At 46.8% G+C, this 16643-nt stretch overlaps 1 protein-coding gene across 1 annotated transcript; it reads right to left on the bottom strand.

The window, feature by feature from the left end:
* Positions 1 to 6029: 6029 nt before the first annotated feature.
* LOC311205216 (asparaginyl-tRNA synthetase-like) lies at positions 6030 to 15225 on the bottom strand. Its single transcript, XM_084279556.1, has 5 exons — positions 15048 to 15225; positions 11728 to 11837; positions 10257 to 10377; positions 8939 to 9079; positions 6030 to 6187 (listed from the first exon to the last, which is right to left on the bottom strand). Exons 1-5 carry the CDS (start codon positions 15177 to 15179, stop codon positions 6089 to 6091), a joined length of 603 nt encoding a protein of 200 aa, XP_084135682.1. The 5' UTR covers positions 15180 to 15225; the 3' UTR covers positions 6030 to 6088.
* Between the last annotated feature and the right edge of the window lie 1418 nt (positions 15226 to 16643).

A 16643-nucleotide genomic window follows, 5' to 3' on the forward strand; every position in this document is an offset into this window, starting at 1 on the left:
TATGCTCAGCCTTTTAGATCAAACTTGCTCCTTTATAATAAACAACAGTCACTGGTAAAAGGCATGTAATAAATAGTAGGTGACGCTGTCCTGTCGCTGCTGACACCAAGTGAGATTGTTTTTCATGTCCATGACTGGCAAAATGAAGCAACAACATTACTGTGCTTTTATTTCAATTAGATGGACTTTTCTATCACTTCCCAATCCCAAAATACTTACTTGATAAAAGATTCGGGGGAATGATGTATTTGCTTTCAAGTTCTCTGCACTGCCTAATGGAAAACTACCCAAATTACAATGGGGAAAGAGGGAGGGGGAATCTGTATGAAACATCTTGCTGTCTGAAGAGTAAATGTGCTATAAAGGATTCAATGTCAACATCAAAGGCTTTTTATTCTCTTTCTAAATACAAGAACAACTGGATTTAGTACCTGTTTTGTTCTCCATCTCCTCAAATGTCTAATGATTTAATTTGAAATTATTCCCTTTGATGTCAGCCTTGTATTAAGTTTTACCTGAGGCAATTAGCTTCAGGGGAGTATAAACCATTTGATTCCATCTTTTGCTCTATGCAAGCCAAGTAACACGAGGGGATCAGAGACAACTTGAAAAACTCATAGAGAACTGCAGTAGCTCTAGCCCAGGCCCACAAGACCATGCTGCTGAGGCTTTGTAGCACCACATCTTCAATCCAGACCTTCCTTTTGGAATGGTCCATTATAAATGGGATTGGGTTGTAGAGAGGTGGGCGATGGTCTCTTCAGCCACGGGACAGGAGATAGGACAAGGGGAAATGGCCTCAAGCTGTTCCAGGGCAGGGTCAGCTCAGATGTGAGGGAAAAAACGTTCCCTGAAAGAGTTCTCCAGGCCTGGAACAGGCTGCCCAGGAAGGGGGTTGAGTCACCATCCCTGGATGTGTTTAACAGATGGGTAGGTGAGGTACTTAGGGATATGGTTTAGCATAGGACAGGAATGCTTTGACTCAATGATCTTAAAGGTCTTTTCCAATCTTGTGATTCTGTGATTCTAAGGGGTTTCCTTTTTAGGCAACCACTGCAAAATCCATTACTCCCACAAAGTCCTCTACACAATTCCAGTCCTGATTCTGATCAGCTAGACTTAGGGCAATAGCAGCTGGTTCTGCTGAGAACCTTCTCACAAACATAGACTGGAATTACAGGCAGACATGAACCAGGTAAAACCAAGAAGCAGCTGGGCAAGACAGAAGAGACAAGAGCAAGCCCTCCCTCAGCTCAATTCCAGCTTACCACTGAAGCCCCAGTCTCCCGGGGACCAGCTGTCTCCCAGACCATGAGCATCTCTAAAGCAGAAACACCTGACAGACACTACTGACTTTGCACTTAACTGTGATTCTCTCCAGCAGACCTCAGCCTCCCCTGGTGCTGGCAATGTGAGATTTCAGCAGCACCAAAGGAATGGCAGGGATAAGTTTCTGCACCTTCAGCAGCAGGCACATATTTCTGGCTCCAGAGCAGACACAGCCACACACTTACACCCTCAAGGCATTTGGAAACTTTTACGTTCACCCCAGCAAACAGGTGACAAAAAACCCAAATGCCATTTTATTTCTGGACTCTGGGAACGGTTTAGTAAGAACAACAACATCTGGATCATTCTTTAGCTTTACAGTGAAGTATGTATCCTTTCAAATAACCAAATAACCTGGTCCAGACCCTGGGTTCAGTAAAGGAACACCCAAATACAATGAGGTCTGTGGGTGGGAAGAGACAAGCCTGATACAGACCACATGTTACCTCTGCTGGAGCCAACAGGTACAGCACAGCACTCCTTACACAGAGAGCACTATCCCCAGGAAGGAATAAGGCCACAGGCAATACAGAACACACAAGAACTACTTTAAAAAGCTGCAAGTGCCAATACAGCTGTTGTGCTTTGTAACTCACTACACGCAGAGTTCTCTTAAAAGGCTGCAACTGGGGAAAGAGGAAGAGTGGTTGTCCAGGGCCTCATCATAGCAGCTGGAGCATCCTGGGTCAGAAAGACTCTTCCAGAGCATAGAGGAGACTGTACCATGCCCACAGCAGCTGAGGACAGGCGAACGAGGAAACTTTCCAAGGAACACAGTGAAAAAGGCAGAGCAAGAGACGCAGAGAGCAAGGAGCCTTCAGTGCCACAGACAGAGTAGGAGGCTACTGAAAATAGCAGGGAACAGACATGCAACCAGGTCACAAAAACAAAAGAAAGGCAGATTTCCTAAGAAGCTACCCAAGAAGGGAACTGGGTAGTTTCTTACTACATGCAAAGCTGCGAAGAATTTTAGACTTCAGAAGGGGAAAAAAAGAAAGCAAGGAAAGGATCTGCCCTGATGCACTAAGATTTCTGGCACAGGAGAATTATTCTCAGATTAAAACAAAATAAAAAGGGATGTCTCACTCTGCTGATCTGCATTCCCCCTATTTCAAGAATCACTCTGCCCTACTTTGCATACTATTAAAACCCAGCTTTCAATGCTGTTGGTGTTTTCCAGAAGTTTAAAGGCAATAGCACAAGGAAGAGGCTTCCCAACTCCCAGGGTCCCACCAAAAGCAGCCACTGTCAAAGGTGCAGAAATCCACAAGCTGGTGGTGCTGATGCTCTCTGTGAGGGTTAGGGTCTGCCCCGCTGTTCACATACATACTTCTGGCAGTCCCTCAAACCTGCGCTTTCCAGGTGTAGAAAGTCTCAAGTGCAAAGGATTTCTCTGAAGTTCTTATCACCTTCTGATTTGTTTTTTCAAATCTTTACTTACTACCTTCTTTACATTGTTACAACACTTAATTTTTAAAATACTGACCTGAATTAATTTGCCCAGCAGAGGAAAGGAATTCCTCCTCATCCCAAGCCCTAGCATGAGAACATCCCAACCAAAGCTGCATACAGACTAACCAGTAGTCCCAAAACCAAACAAAGATAATAAGGAAGCTGAACATATAAACAAACAGAAATCCTACAGGATTAAGGGGTCTAGGAATCAAAGACCACACGTCTTCAAAAAGCCTTTTCCTCCTAACTCAAAGCATTTTTTTCCCATCTCTTCAAGTCTCACATAAAACCCAGATTCCTACTCTCTTCACTTTCCACCATTCCACACAATTCACAGGCCAAAGCAGCCACCAGACATTAGTCAGAGGATTAAAATTGTGCCAATCAGGAAAAGTCAGCTATTAAAAGGCAATGGTTCACAGTGGGCACAGAAGTAGCCTGTACCTGGGTCCTAAAGGCTACTCAACCAAATTTGCAACTTACTCCACTCACAGCAGGACAGCTAAACTGGCAAGATGATCAGTTTTACACACTGCCCAGGGGAGCGTAGTCGGCATATTGTAACTACTACAAATGCAGGACACCAACTTACGTTCTGGTCACGACTGGTCTTAAAACCTGAAGTACAGTACTTAAACATTTTTTCAAATTAGAAGAATTTAATTTGCAGGTTGCTTTCACTGATTCCCATCACCATAATTCTTGGCTACTGCTCAAATGTAAGAGGAACAGGAATTTATTTTCTCCCTTGGCCTGTGCAAGTAGAGAATTAAGAGCCAGTTTAAAAGTGACAGCAGACAGGGAACGTGTTGATGCTTGGTTTGATTAAAAGCACACGGAGATTCTGAGTTCAGTGCAAATACCACACCCTTACTTTCGTGCCTGACACCCTTATGTCACATGCACTTTTATGTCTGGCAGTCTCATGTGCATGGCCCAAGGAAGGCTTAATTTTCCCCAGGTATCTCATGTCAAGAAGCAGTGTTACTGCTCCAGTGAGGTGGTCACAGTAGGATAACATGGTCTGGGATATCTCCAATTCTGCACTGCAGAAACAAAACCAAGTCCTAAATTAGGCCAGACAATGAAGTGGTGCTCAAAGAAGAAACAGGAAATCGGGGAGAACTTCCCACTTCCCAGCAGCAAGAGGGTTTCTGTGCCCCTTCTTTGTGGCACTGGCTATTAATTGGCACCTGGCTTGGCACTTACTCCACAACTTTTAAGCACAGCTGACACTACGTTTTTCCAAGCCAGGTATTATTTACACCTAAGCATTCACACTGGAGAGAGGGAGTGCAAGAGATTTTGCCATTTAGTTAAGATCCAGCTTATACAAGTTTCAGAGTCACAATTTAGCACCTCAATCAACATTTACATCAGTGCTTCTGTTACTACCAGCCACCTACGCTGTAGTCCTGCATCCTTTACAGCTTTCAAGTGGATACAATTTGTACCATAGACGTAATACACTGTACAGCTGCAAACTGTATAATGTTCTCATCATTAAGTGTCACTTGTTTTCACATCTTAATTTGCATGCAACAGCCTGGAACGAACCTTTGGTAGCATTAAGGGATCTCAATTAAACAGCAACAATTTAGTTTAGCTAATCAACTCTATTGTCCCAGTAAGCGAAGAGCTGAGCCATACGTACTGGTCTGGAAAGGAATCACTAGTAGCACAGGTTAGACCTCGAGATCCTGAAGAACCAGTACACAGGAGGCTTTTTGTCATGAGGCTGTGCAGACGGTGGAAGACACGACTCCTGCAGCAAGGAACTGCTACCTCAACAATTTTGCTTTTGCTTACGGATGATTCACCAGCACGTCTGGAGCCAATACGCATAAGTGGCAGTGGATGTAGTTGTTTGAGACAGAAGAGTGAATTTCAAATATAGCAGTATAAAAGGATGGAATTTCTTATGATTCATGGATGACTTGGGCAGTAAGAAACCAGATGAGGTTTAATAAAAGCAAGCATAGAGTCTTGCACCTGGGAAGGAATAACCACTGGAATCAGTACAGGCTGATGGTGACCTGTTGGAGGGGAGCTCTGAGGAGAAGGACCTGGGAGTCCTGGTGGTTGACAGGTTGACCATGAGCCAGCAGTGTGCCAGGAAGGCCAATGGGATCCTAGAGGTGCATCAAAATAAGCATGGCCAGCAGGCCAAAGGAGGTGATCCTCCTCCTCTACTCTGCCCTGGTCAGGCCCTACCTGGAGTATTGTGTCCAGTTCTGGGATCCCTGGTATAAAAAAGACAGGGATCTCCTGGAGAGAGTCCTGGAGAGAGTCCCCTGGAGGGCTACGGAGATGATTAAGAAGACTGAAAGGGGATCTGATCAATGGTTATCAATATCTGAAGTGTGAGACACGGGGGAAATGGCCAGCCTCTTCTCAGTGGGCTGTGGAGACAGGACAGGGGCGATGGCTCCAAGTTGAAGCACAGGAAGTTCCCCACCAATATGCGGAAGAACTTTTTCACAGTGAGGGTGAGGGAGCCCCGGGACAGGCTGCCCAGGGGGGTGTGGAGTCTCCTTCTCTGGAGATATTCCAGACCTGTCTGGATGCTGACCTGTGCGACCTGTCCTAGTGACCCTGCTTTGGCAGGGGGGTTGGACCCGATGATCTTTTGAGGTCCCTTCCAACCCCTATGATTCTGTGGGGTTCAGAAGCATGAGAAACCTGCAAAGAGACCTCAGTGGATACGGCTGTATTTAGGTCCATAGGAGGTTCTGACCCAAGAGGTGAAGTACTTAATATAATGATAGAGTGTGGCAGTAATTTGGTGGATGGATGGGGAGACTTGTCAATGTTGGGGGAGAATTCTGATGCACAACAGGAATAGCTTGTAGGGAGGAACACATACATAGATGAAAAAGTTTTAGGTATTGTTGACTTTCCTTTAAAGAGTTATCTCATGGTGAATTATACTCTTCATTTCAAAGCTAAGAAATATTTGCATGTAGTAGGCTGTCCTGAATGTCCCATCTCTTGTCTTGGGCTCTTACCATCACATCTGTTTACCAAGATGTTCCACCTCTTTGTTGCTTTTTGTACACCAGGGATCGAAAATCCTCATCAGCACAAGAGACATGATTAATTAATTAAACAGCAATACAATAAAAAAAGTAATGCATCTTTTTAATTCTACCTAAATTAAAGCAAAGGACTGCTATATTAAAAAAACATTTTATTAAAAAAATAATCACAGAAGTACATAAAGGGAAGGTTTGTCTTACAAAACATTTCCTCTAACCTTCAATGACTTCAGAATTACTCTGCAAGCAAATATCAAAACCAAACTTTACACAACCCAACTTACCTCAATATGAAAGAGTTCCCCAGCACCTTCACAGTCATTTGATGTAATTATGGGTGTATGAATATGCATGTAGCCATTATCCTGGAACAGACAGAACACTAAAAATTAACCAGTTAAAGGTACCAAATATCAACTTCAGAGATGACATCAACCAGCACACATCATCACTCAGCTAATAGCCCCCAACCAGGACAGCACACTTATTCCTTCAGGCAACTTCTGCCTTACACAAAGACAAAGGACTAAGTAAACACCAGCATTATTTACAAATCAATGTTTACCACTTCTGCTTTTCCCTCATGTTGCATAAGGAAATGAGATGAATGCCATTACTATGGCCTTTTGCAACTGCCCGTCTCCACACCATTCCCCCTTTTTTCCTCACCTCCTCTGATATTTTTATATTTTTCAGCAGTGTCATCCCTAGGGCTGCAACACTTCAGTTTCTTCCAGCTTTCTAGAAGCTGGTTGTTGGGCAGAGGACACTCCCTTAGTGTTCTCCACTAAGAGAAATTGTGTGCATCACACACTGCATGGGAGAGACACCTTAAACACACCCAACCAGTATGAAAATGTCAGTCCACCTGACAATCTGAGTTACCAAAGCAAAACTGACTTAAGACAGGGCTGGTCATGTTCTGGGTATCTGTGAAGAGAGGATTTATTTTGCATCACTGTAACATCTAGTAGAAAGGGAACCCCTTTAAAATCAGGGTGTGCCGGCATTACTATGATACAGGCAATGATGCAGCATAACTCACTGTCTATTTACACAAAACAGTAATTAAATATAAAAAAGCAACTGTTTCCAAACACTTAATTGTACAGCTTTTAGCAGAATAAAAGAAATCAACTGTTCACATGACAGGTCCTGGTTCTTACTGTCAGCTAGCTAAAAGACTAAAATGACAGGAGCAGTACTTACTGCCCATCCTGGGAATCAAACTAAAATTTGGACCAAAGATCTCACACAGACATGCTGTGTGCTTTGTGCAAGTGCCTGACGTGACCAAGAGGGAGCAAAATCCCTGCACTCAGCTCAAGGCTGCCCTGGTTACAGCTGCAAAGACCTTGGCTTGCCAAGTGCCTAGCAGGAGCTCCTCACCAACACTCAGTTACGATGCAGAAAGAAGTTTTGGAGCCAGAGCTACTTGCTTTGCCCAGGGAGGGCAGTTTTATCAATACAAAATACAAGTCTCTGCTTTCTTAAAGATGAGAAACCCATAAAAATCTCTTGCATAGTTTGTTCCCCTTATAAAAGCTCCTAAAATGCTTCATGTCACATTACTGACAAACCTGGAAATTAGTCAGTGTGCAAAGGGGAGGTTGCCTTTCACATTGCAGCTATTCTACTGTGCCTAGGAACACTGTTCCTATCCCACATGGACCACAGTACTCAGGAGAAGATTTAAAGATGACACTTTAAGCCTTCAATATCCAAACCAAAGGCATTTGGCATTGGTCATTCACTGCTGGAAACAAACAGACTGGAAAAAGGTTTCTAAAGTTATAGAGAGTCTACATGATTCTGAGTGTGCATCCAAGACCCCCCTTTTCTTTCACCATTAAGCCCTTTACAGCTCTGCACAGTAAAAACACTCGATTACACTTCCTAGTTATTGCATCCTCTGACACTATCAAGTTGGAAACTGCAAGATTCTTGGGACAATGTAGGTGGCAGTTAAAAAAGGCTGCTTTCCTTCCTTCAGAAACAGAGTAAAACACAGATGTTCTTGGTAATACTACAGTTGGGGCATTAGCATTCCCAAATATCAGGTCAGGAACCAAATCCTCCTTATCCCTTAAAAAAATAACTTCAGTATAGCCACTGCTGCTAAATTAATGATGCTTTGTATTTTTTTAATGCTGCTCAGCTCTTGAGTAATTTAAACAGGAAGATGCCTCAGAGTCTGAGCTCGAGTTAATTTGGAGAAGTAAAGCCTCTGTCAGAGTAAGATGCTTTTTTGTATCTCAGCTGGCTTCCTCGTTTATGTTTGAGACCCCAAATCGTTGTAGGCAATGCCATCTAGTGGTGCGAACCAGCAAAGACTGATTCCCAACAGAGCTGGGTTCTGACTTAGGAGCTGGCGCAATGCTGACACCACCAGCAGCTTCACAGGATTTCTATTAGGCTCTGAAAACAAACAAAACATCTAAATACCACACAACTCCGTGCAGAGAAGTCTCGGAGCGAGCAAGCCTTCTTTGGCGTTCCAGGTGGTAAATACCAGCGCACTCCAGACCAGATATTCCATCTCAATTCTGACCTGTTCTCTGGGCCATGCTAATTACAATGTATGAATTGTGTAATCAGAATGCTCTGAATTATTGTACTCAGCCAGTTTAGATAAACTGAAACACGTTTGTTTCAATGAACAGCTTTGAAAGAAAGGGCTCAGGTGAGCTAGAGAACTTGCTGCCTTTATCTACTCACACACAGAATTGCAGGGTCTCTGTGTGGCATCTGGAATCAGAGATAATTCACTGAAGCTCTGAGTCAGTTTGTCAGTAGCCTTCCTGCATCACAGATTTTTCCATGTAGGAGGAGGCTCCTGTCCAAAGACCGTAAGGTCACTGCTGAGGGTGGGTTAAACAACTCCACATTAAGCTGCATTCCACAGACCACACACACACATAGCAACGTGGTGAAAGGGATGAAATAACTATCAAGGAATGGGTAGAAAAACCACCAACAAGATGACAGATGTGCTAATCTGATCACAAGCAGCTGCCTGGCCAAGGCCTCCAAAGAAAACCACTGTGTCCAAAACCCATACTCCACAGTCAAGACATCACCTTCCCTCCCAGTGTACTTGGTACAGAAGGGACTACCTGGAAGAACGAGTGGATGGCTGCAGTGGCTTCACTGCGGATTCTCAAGAGGGAACCAAGTGTGTTGCTTCTGCATCTCAGGTGAGGGAACTGTCGGACATACTCCAGAGGGTGCCTCTCCTTCGTTTTCAGGGGGAACGACTGAAAACAAGGAAAGACAAATATAAGGATGAGAACTTGGAGTCAGTGTAGTTTTATTACTATTCACAGAATATAATTTCTGCTTACTATAAATTATCTTTACAAAGCAGGGAAGAACTAGATGCTTTTGCCTATCTTTTTTAGTTACTTTGTAGATTTTATAATGCTTATAGCACAGCAAGAGAAGGTGGCAGCACTTCGAAATGCTCCGTATTTTAGAAGTTGATCCTCCCTGAAAGCCAGCTGTTCATCACACTACTGCAGGAGCGAGCCAGTTCCACATGTGCCTGTGGTGGATACAGTTCTTCCACCAGCACCATCCGGAGTATTTCGCCAGTCCCACTGCTTCACCTAGTTGTGTCCCAGCCAGATGTGCCACTCGGCACAAGTAACTGCTTCAAGGGTGGGGTAAATGCACACTCTTAGCTGCCAGCACATGCACTAGTTTCCACACAGAAACAGCTCTGCACCTGAAGAGAGCTCTCATGGTCATAGAGCCACAGAATCTCCTAGGTTGGGAGGACCCATAAGGCCCATTGAGTCCAATATAGGGCCAGCCAAGTCACAGCATGGGACTGAGTGCATCATCTAGATGCTTCCTGACCTCAGCCGAGCTTGGTGCTGTAACCTCTTCCCTGGGAAGCCTGTGCCAGTGTTCGACCCCCCTCCCAGTGAAGAGCCTCCTCCTAACACCCAGCCTAAACCTCACTTGTTGCAGCCTCATATTCCCTCGGGTCCTATCCTAATAAGGTCTCCCCTCAACCTCCTCTTCTCCAGGCCGTAAAAACCCAGGGACTTCAGCCTCTCCTTGTAAGACTTCCTCTCCAGACCCTTAACCATCCTCACTGCCTTCTGGACACTATCCAACATTTTTATGTCCCTCTTGTACTGCAGCACCCAAAACTGCATCCAGAACTCAAGGTGAGGCCACCCCAACATAGTGCAGAGTGGGACAATCCCCTCCCTGGACCAGGCTGCCCATGCCAGGCTTGATGCATCCCTGGGAAACACGTTGATCCCATGTTTCTCCTTTGACATACACTGTAGACACCACTGACAAATCAAAGCCTGCAGGTGCACTCAGACAGTTTGAAGCGCGGTTTGGTGGATACTTGGAGCTTTTGAAATTAATTCCCAAAGCAGTCCTACCAGTTGGACTCCTGCTGCAGCAACATACCAAAGTATCACAAGGTCCCACCACACGGATGGTTTTGGCTTTCAGCTCCACATTTTGCATCCTATGAGGACTTCTGACCAGTTCTCCTTCCACTTCCACTGCACTTCCAAAAGTCAGGTCTCTGAATAACCAAGAAAAAAGACAACAAACTAGGTGCTGATACAAAGCCACCTACATTCAGAAGAGATCACAGAATCACAGGGGTTGGAAGGGACCTCCAGAAAGCATTGGGTCCAACCCCCCTGCCAAAGCAGGGTTCCTAGGACAGGTCGCACAGGTCGGCACCCAGACGAGTCTTGAGTATCTCCAGAGAAGGAGACTCCACACCCCCCTGGGCAGCCTGTCCCAGGGCTCCCTCACCCTCACCATGAAAAAGTTCTTCCACATATTGGTACGGAACTTCCTGTGCTCCAACTTGAGGCCATTGCCCCTTGTCCTGTCCCCACAGCCCACTGAGAAGCAGCTGGCCATTTCCCCCTGTGTCCCACCCTTCAGATATTGATAACCATTTATCAGATCCCCTCTCAGTCTTCTTTTCTCCAGGCTGAACAGCCCCAGCTCACTCAGCCTTTCCTCATAGGGAAGATGCTCTAGGTCTTTAATCATCTCCATAGCCCTCCCTGGACTCTCTCCAGGAGATCCCTGTCTTTTCTATACCAGGAAGCCCAGAACTGGACACAATACTCCAGGTGGGGCCTGACGAGGACAGAGTAGAGGGGGAGGATCTCCTCCTTTGACCTGCTGGCTACGATAATTTCCACTAACTTAGCTGGACCATTTGAGGACTTCATTGATTACATGAAAAGTTATTAAATGCTTAAGTGGGAACATGAACAGATTCACAAATCCATGGAATAATTTTGGATATGGGAGGTGTTGGACAAGTTAGGGGAAAAGAGACAGGCTTTTCTTAGCAGGGGCTGCTGGTGGGGACTAACCAGGCTTATTACAAAAAAAATATCAAATTAGGCACAAAAGGTTCCTGGATCCAAAAATCCCCAGACCTAGCCCAAAGAACAATTGAGAGTAATGAAGCTGTACAACAAGTGCATTGTTTTATTCCCTTATTATAACAGAACAGGGGTATTTCTAACAAGCCAGCTCTCAAGTTGTTATGGGAACAGCAACAGCACTCTGCAAAAACCCAGGGGGACAGTTATCCCTGGCTACGTTGTGTGATGTCCAAGCAAGTCCAATGGTAGCCCAGAATGTCCATGCTGCTACAGTTGTTAAGAAAACACGGTCCACATTTATCTCACAAAACAGGCAGAGTAGTCACTCTCCATCATAAAAAAACCCCATATCCAGAGATCACAGACTGCAGTAATACCCTTCCTGTGGTCAGGTGCCAGCTACCGGAAGCTGAACCAGCAGTCTGGTGACTCAGTGGGACAAGAAAGGAGGCCTGAGCATATCCTTCCAAGCACTGTTCAACAGAGATTATTTCCCCAGGTATCTCAAGTTGACCCACCTATTTTCCAGGCTGGGATCAGCAACCACCTGGAGGTGTTCCAGAGAACTCCCATCATTTACATGCAGGAATAAAACTTCCTTCTGGGATCGGACAGAACGGACCCAGCCCTAGATGAAAAAGAAAAAAATAATTGGTATTTCTTGGCACAGACTTCATGCAATCATGTTCTTCTTCCACCTGAGCTGAAGGTGCTACCTCGGGCCTATTTCAACTTCCTATTGCAATAAAAGAAATGCTTCTTTAAGGGCAACAAAAATTAAGTCATTTAAAAAATAAGAAGTTTGCATTAGTTTTTCTGTTGACTTAAAAGCCAAGAGGAACAAATCCTTAGGCAGAGACATCACCTTCCCTCCTGTACTCAGGAGGGATAACTAAAATCTACCAGAGTCTCCGGAGAATTGAGAATACAGAAAGCACCAAAGCTCTCTGAAGATGAAAAACTTTTTAGCAAAGTACATATTATTAGTCATGTCCCTTCAAAACACTTCTTGCTGCAACAGGAGAGCCTGGTGATGCACAGTTCTTTACAATAACACACTCAAGACTGTTTTGATGATTTTTAGCACCAGTTTTTGTTGCTTTATCACCTGTAGGAAGGTTCCATCTGAAATTTGTTCACTGGTCGTTTACACACCCTATGACTGCTACAATGATGCACCAAGTCAATAGAATCAGGTGAAAAAAATCACACATTAATGCAAAACAAAACTCAAAATTAATGCTCTGACCATTTTGGATGCTTTTCCTTCCACCTCAAAGTCAAGACTGTTTCCTCAGAAAAAAAATATATTAAGAAAAAAATCTAGAAGCATTTTTGAACAGTTTGACTAGAAGAGTTAAAACAGCAGCACAGCAAAACAGCAGAACTGTCCATGTACATGTCAGGCCAGTATCTTCATTTGGGTTTCCCTTAAAACATATTTCCCTTAGAAAGAAATTCAAAACTGAAGTGAGTACCAAGGCACCAAGCAAAAGGACCTCAATAGCTCATCGGGTCCAACCCCCCCTGCCAAAACAGCTCCCTAGGACAGGCCGCACAGGGAGGCGTCCAGATGGGTCTTGAATATCTCCAGAGAAGGAGACTCCACACCACCCTGGGCAGCCTATCCCAGGGCTCCCTCACCCTCACTCTGAAAAAGTTCTTCAGCTTATCCTCCCCATTAAACTTCCAGAATGTCACACATGATACATTTAATGCACTATATTTATATTAATATATATTAATGCTGTATACAGCAGATGCTTTTCTTAGTTTCCTTCTCTGTAAGCACTCCTTACAGAAGCACACAAAACTCCCAAAGGAATATCCTCAAGAGCTTTTTTTTATGCCCCATCAGCCTCTTCTGGGATCTGTTAAAGAAGGAGATGAGTCTTGCATTCTGGAATAGGAAACCAGGCCATACACACAGGTTTGTACTGAGGCAGCACAGGCTGTGACAGAAATGGTTTGACCACTTCACACCTTACCAGAAGCACTGTGTAGTGAAGATCCCAACTCAGACCACACTATGTATTGCAGTAACTAAACCTGGCCTTGCTAAGGTTGGTTTTAAGCCAGTTTGCCAACCCAGTTTAACAAAAAAAACCCAAACCACCACCATCTCTTTGCCAGCACAGGGGAAAAGTAACAAAGCAGCAAGGACCTGGCCTGAAAAGGGCGCTCTCGCCATTTTTAGCATCAGTTTATTCCACCTTTGCTATTCATGAAACTACAGCTGAAAAACACCTATACTTGAGGAGCTTCTTCCTACACTGCTTGGTTTCACTTATGTGGGTGCAGAAATACCAGTGTGCTACAAACTGGCTTTTTGGTCAGTAGAATCCCAGACTGGTTTGGGTTGGAAGGGACCTCAAAGCCCATATAGTTCCAACCAACCCCCTACCATGCCCAGGGACACCCTCCACTAGCCCAGGGTTCCCAAAGCCCCATCCAACCTGGCCTTGAACCCTGCCAGAGATCCAGGGGCAGCCCCAGCTTCTCTGGGCACCCTGTGCCAGGGCCTCACCACCATGATTTCTTCCTTATGTATCTAAATCCACTCTCTTCAGTTTCAAATTGTTACCAAGTATCCCAGCCCTTTGCAGATTCAACCAGAAATACTGACAACTGCACACTCATAGCCAAGGGCCTCACACTACAACAGGGACTACACATCTGCATCCACTGCTCTGTCAGCTGGGAACATGAGAAAACAGGGACACAAACTGCCCTGCACTGAGGGAAGGGAAAGAGCTCCACTGCTAAAAAGTCGATCTAACTCTGTCTACCACGGCTCACAATCATCATCACCAGTGAGACTCTTATCATGGGCTCGATGTGACACTACTATAAACTCAGATGTGGAACAAGACTTAAAGCAAATCATCAGAACATCCACACAGAGGCAATGGCTTACTCTCCCAAGCTAAATATGTGCTAAAGCCAATATTGGATGGTGTGTGTTTTCAGCATGACCAACCATGGTAACAGCCCATGCCACTGGTAACTTCAAAACTTCACATCTGATCTAACAATGGCAAAGTGAAAAAACACAGCAAGAGCTGGGCCAAGAGACAGTAAAGGAAACCTGTAAGTTTAATAAAACATGCTGCAAAGGTTTCTCCCTGAAGCACTGGCAGTGTGACTGGCACGGACCACGACATCACAGAATAACAAGGTTGGAAGACCTTTAACATCATCAAGTCCAACTGTTCCTGTCCTATGCTAAACCATATCCCTAAGCACTTGACCCACTCCCTGGGCAGCCTGTTCCACAGCCCCACAACTCCTTCAGGAAAGAACTTTTTCCTAATGTCTGATCTGCTCTGGCACAGCTTGAGGCCATTTCCCCTTGTCCCATCTCCTCTCACCTGGCTGAAGAGACCATCGCCCACCTCTCCACAACCTCCTGGCAGGTCAGTGTAGGTGGTGATAAGGTCTCCCCTCAGCCTCCTCTTCTCCAGGCTGAACACCCCCAGCTCCCTCAGCTGCTCCTCATAGGTTTTGCCCTCCAACACACTCCAGGACCTCGATGTCTTTCTTATGGTGAGGAGCCCAGAACTGGACCCAGCACTCAAGGTGCAGCCTCACCAATGCCCAGTACAGGGGCACAATCCCCTCCCCAGACCTACTGGCCACACTGTGTCTGATACAAGCCAAGATGCCGTTGGCTTTCCTGGCCACCTGGGCACACTGCTGGCTCATGTTCAGTCGGCAGCCACCCAACACTCCCAGGTCCTCCTCCGCCTGGCAGCTGCCTCCCGGTTCTCTCCCCTCCCTCCCTCCAGGCGCTGGGTCGGGTCATTACCGAGTACACCCCGACCGCCCGGCCACACACCTGCACTTTAACCTCGCCAGCCGACTCCTGGGCCCCCAGCGCCTCCCGGACCCGCAGCAGCACAGCCCGCCGCACCTGCGGCAGGGAGGCACTGCGGCGGAGGGCCTGCCAGCCGCCCCGCGTCCCCAGCATGGCGAAGGCCTAGCGGGGCCGCTCCGCCCGGCACACCGGCCCCATCCCGCCGTGACCGACCCGCTCACACACGGGCTCCCGTGAGGCAACGCTCCTCCCGTCGCCTCGCGCGACCACCTCAGCCAATGGCCGCTGGGGGCGGCCCCAGGGAGCCAATCGGAAAGGAAGGGCGCCCGGCCCCTAACCCGCCTTTTCCGCCCGGTGGGCGCAAGGGCACCTGGGAAATGTAGTTCCTGGAGTGGGAGGTGGCGTGGGGTAATCAGGGACGGGAATGGACCTTTGGGGGTCATCGGTCCCATCCCTGCAGTGAGCAGGGACACCCCCGCTAGAGCGGAGCCGGAAGCGGGGGTGCCAGAAGCGGGGGTGGGGCAGAAGTCAGCTTCTTAAAAGGTCAGGCAATGGCAGGACAAGGGGGATGGATTGAAGCTCAAGGAGGGAAGGGTTAGAGGAGATCCAGGGGTAAGCTCTTTACAGAGGGAGTGGTGAGGGGCTGGAACAGGCTGCCCAGAGAGGTGGTGGCTGGGCAACCTGTGCCAGTGTCTCACCACCTTCATGCTGAAGAACTTTTTCCTAATACCCAACCTATATCTCCCTTTTTCTGGTTTAAACCCATCGCCCCTCGTCCTATCACTCCATCCCCTCGGGAACAGTTCTTCCCCAGTCCTATAGGCAACTTTCAGGGACTGGAGGGCTGCTATAGGGTCCCCCAGAGCCTTCTACTCTCCAGGCTGAACAAGCCCAACTCTCTCAGCTTGGCTTTGTAGGAGAGGTGCTTCAGCCCTTGGATCATTTTTGTGGCCTCCTTTGGACTCTGCTCCAACAGGTCCATGTCCTTCTTGTGCTGAGGGCTCCAGAGCTGGACACAGTGTTCCAAGTGAGGTGTCACCAGAGCAGAGGGGCAGAATCCCCTCTCTTGGTCTCCTGACCCCACTCCTTGTGATGCACCCCAGGATGCATTGTACCTTCTGGGCTGCAGATGCACGTTGGTAGCTCAGCTAATGGTGCTAAGCAGGGTGGGATCATGTTCCAGTGCTGGGAAACAAGAGATCCCCACAGTGGGGATAAGGGATCCTGCTGTTTTCTGGGACCTTATTAGGGTTGTTACTGCCTACTCTGACTCACAAGCCCCAGCTGGGCTCCCACTGCCTCAGTTGCATGAGGGGGCTGAGGCGAGGCCTGGCCAAAGCCTTTGGGGAGGAAACTAGAGACCATTGGGCTCTCAGCCAGGCTACGCTGCAGCCCTGCTCTTCACCCAGCCCTTCAAGTGCTCGTGGGAGCAGGCTGAAGGGACAGGGTGCTCTCCTCACTGGCAGCATGGTCTGGTGTCAGCATGCTGTGTACTTCGGGGACCATTTGCCACTCTCCTGTCCTCCTTGGTCCTTCTCTGGTGGGGTGAGCCCCATGTCAACCTATGTTTTTCCTCATTAGGGACACAGGACTCTGCCCTGCTCTGCTTGGGGACAA

The sequence above is a fragment of the Gallinula chloropus genome (assembly GCF_964237585.1).
Source record: "Gallinula chloropus genome assembly, chromosome: 1".
Lineage (NCBI taxonomy): Eukaryota > Metazoa > Chordata > Aves > Gruiformes > Rallidae > Gallinula > Gallinula chloropus.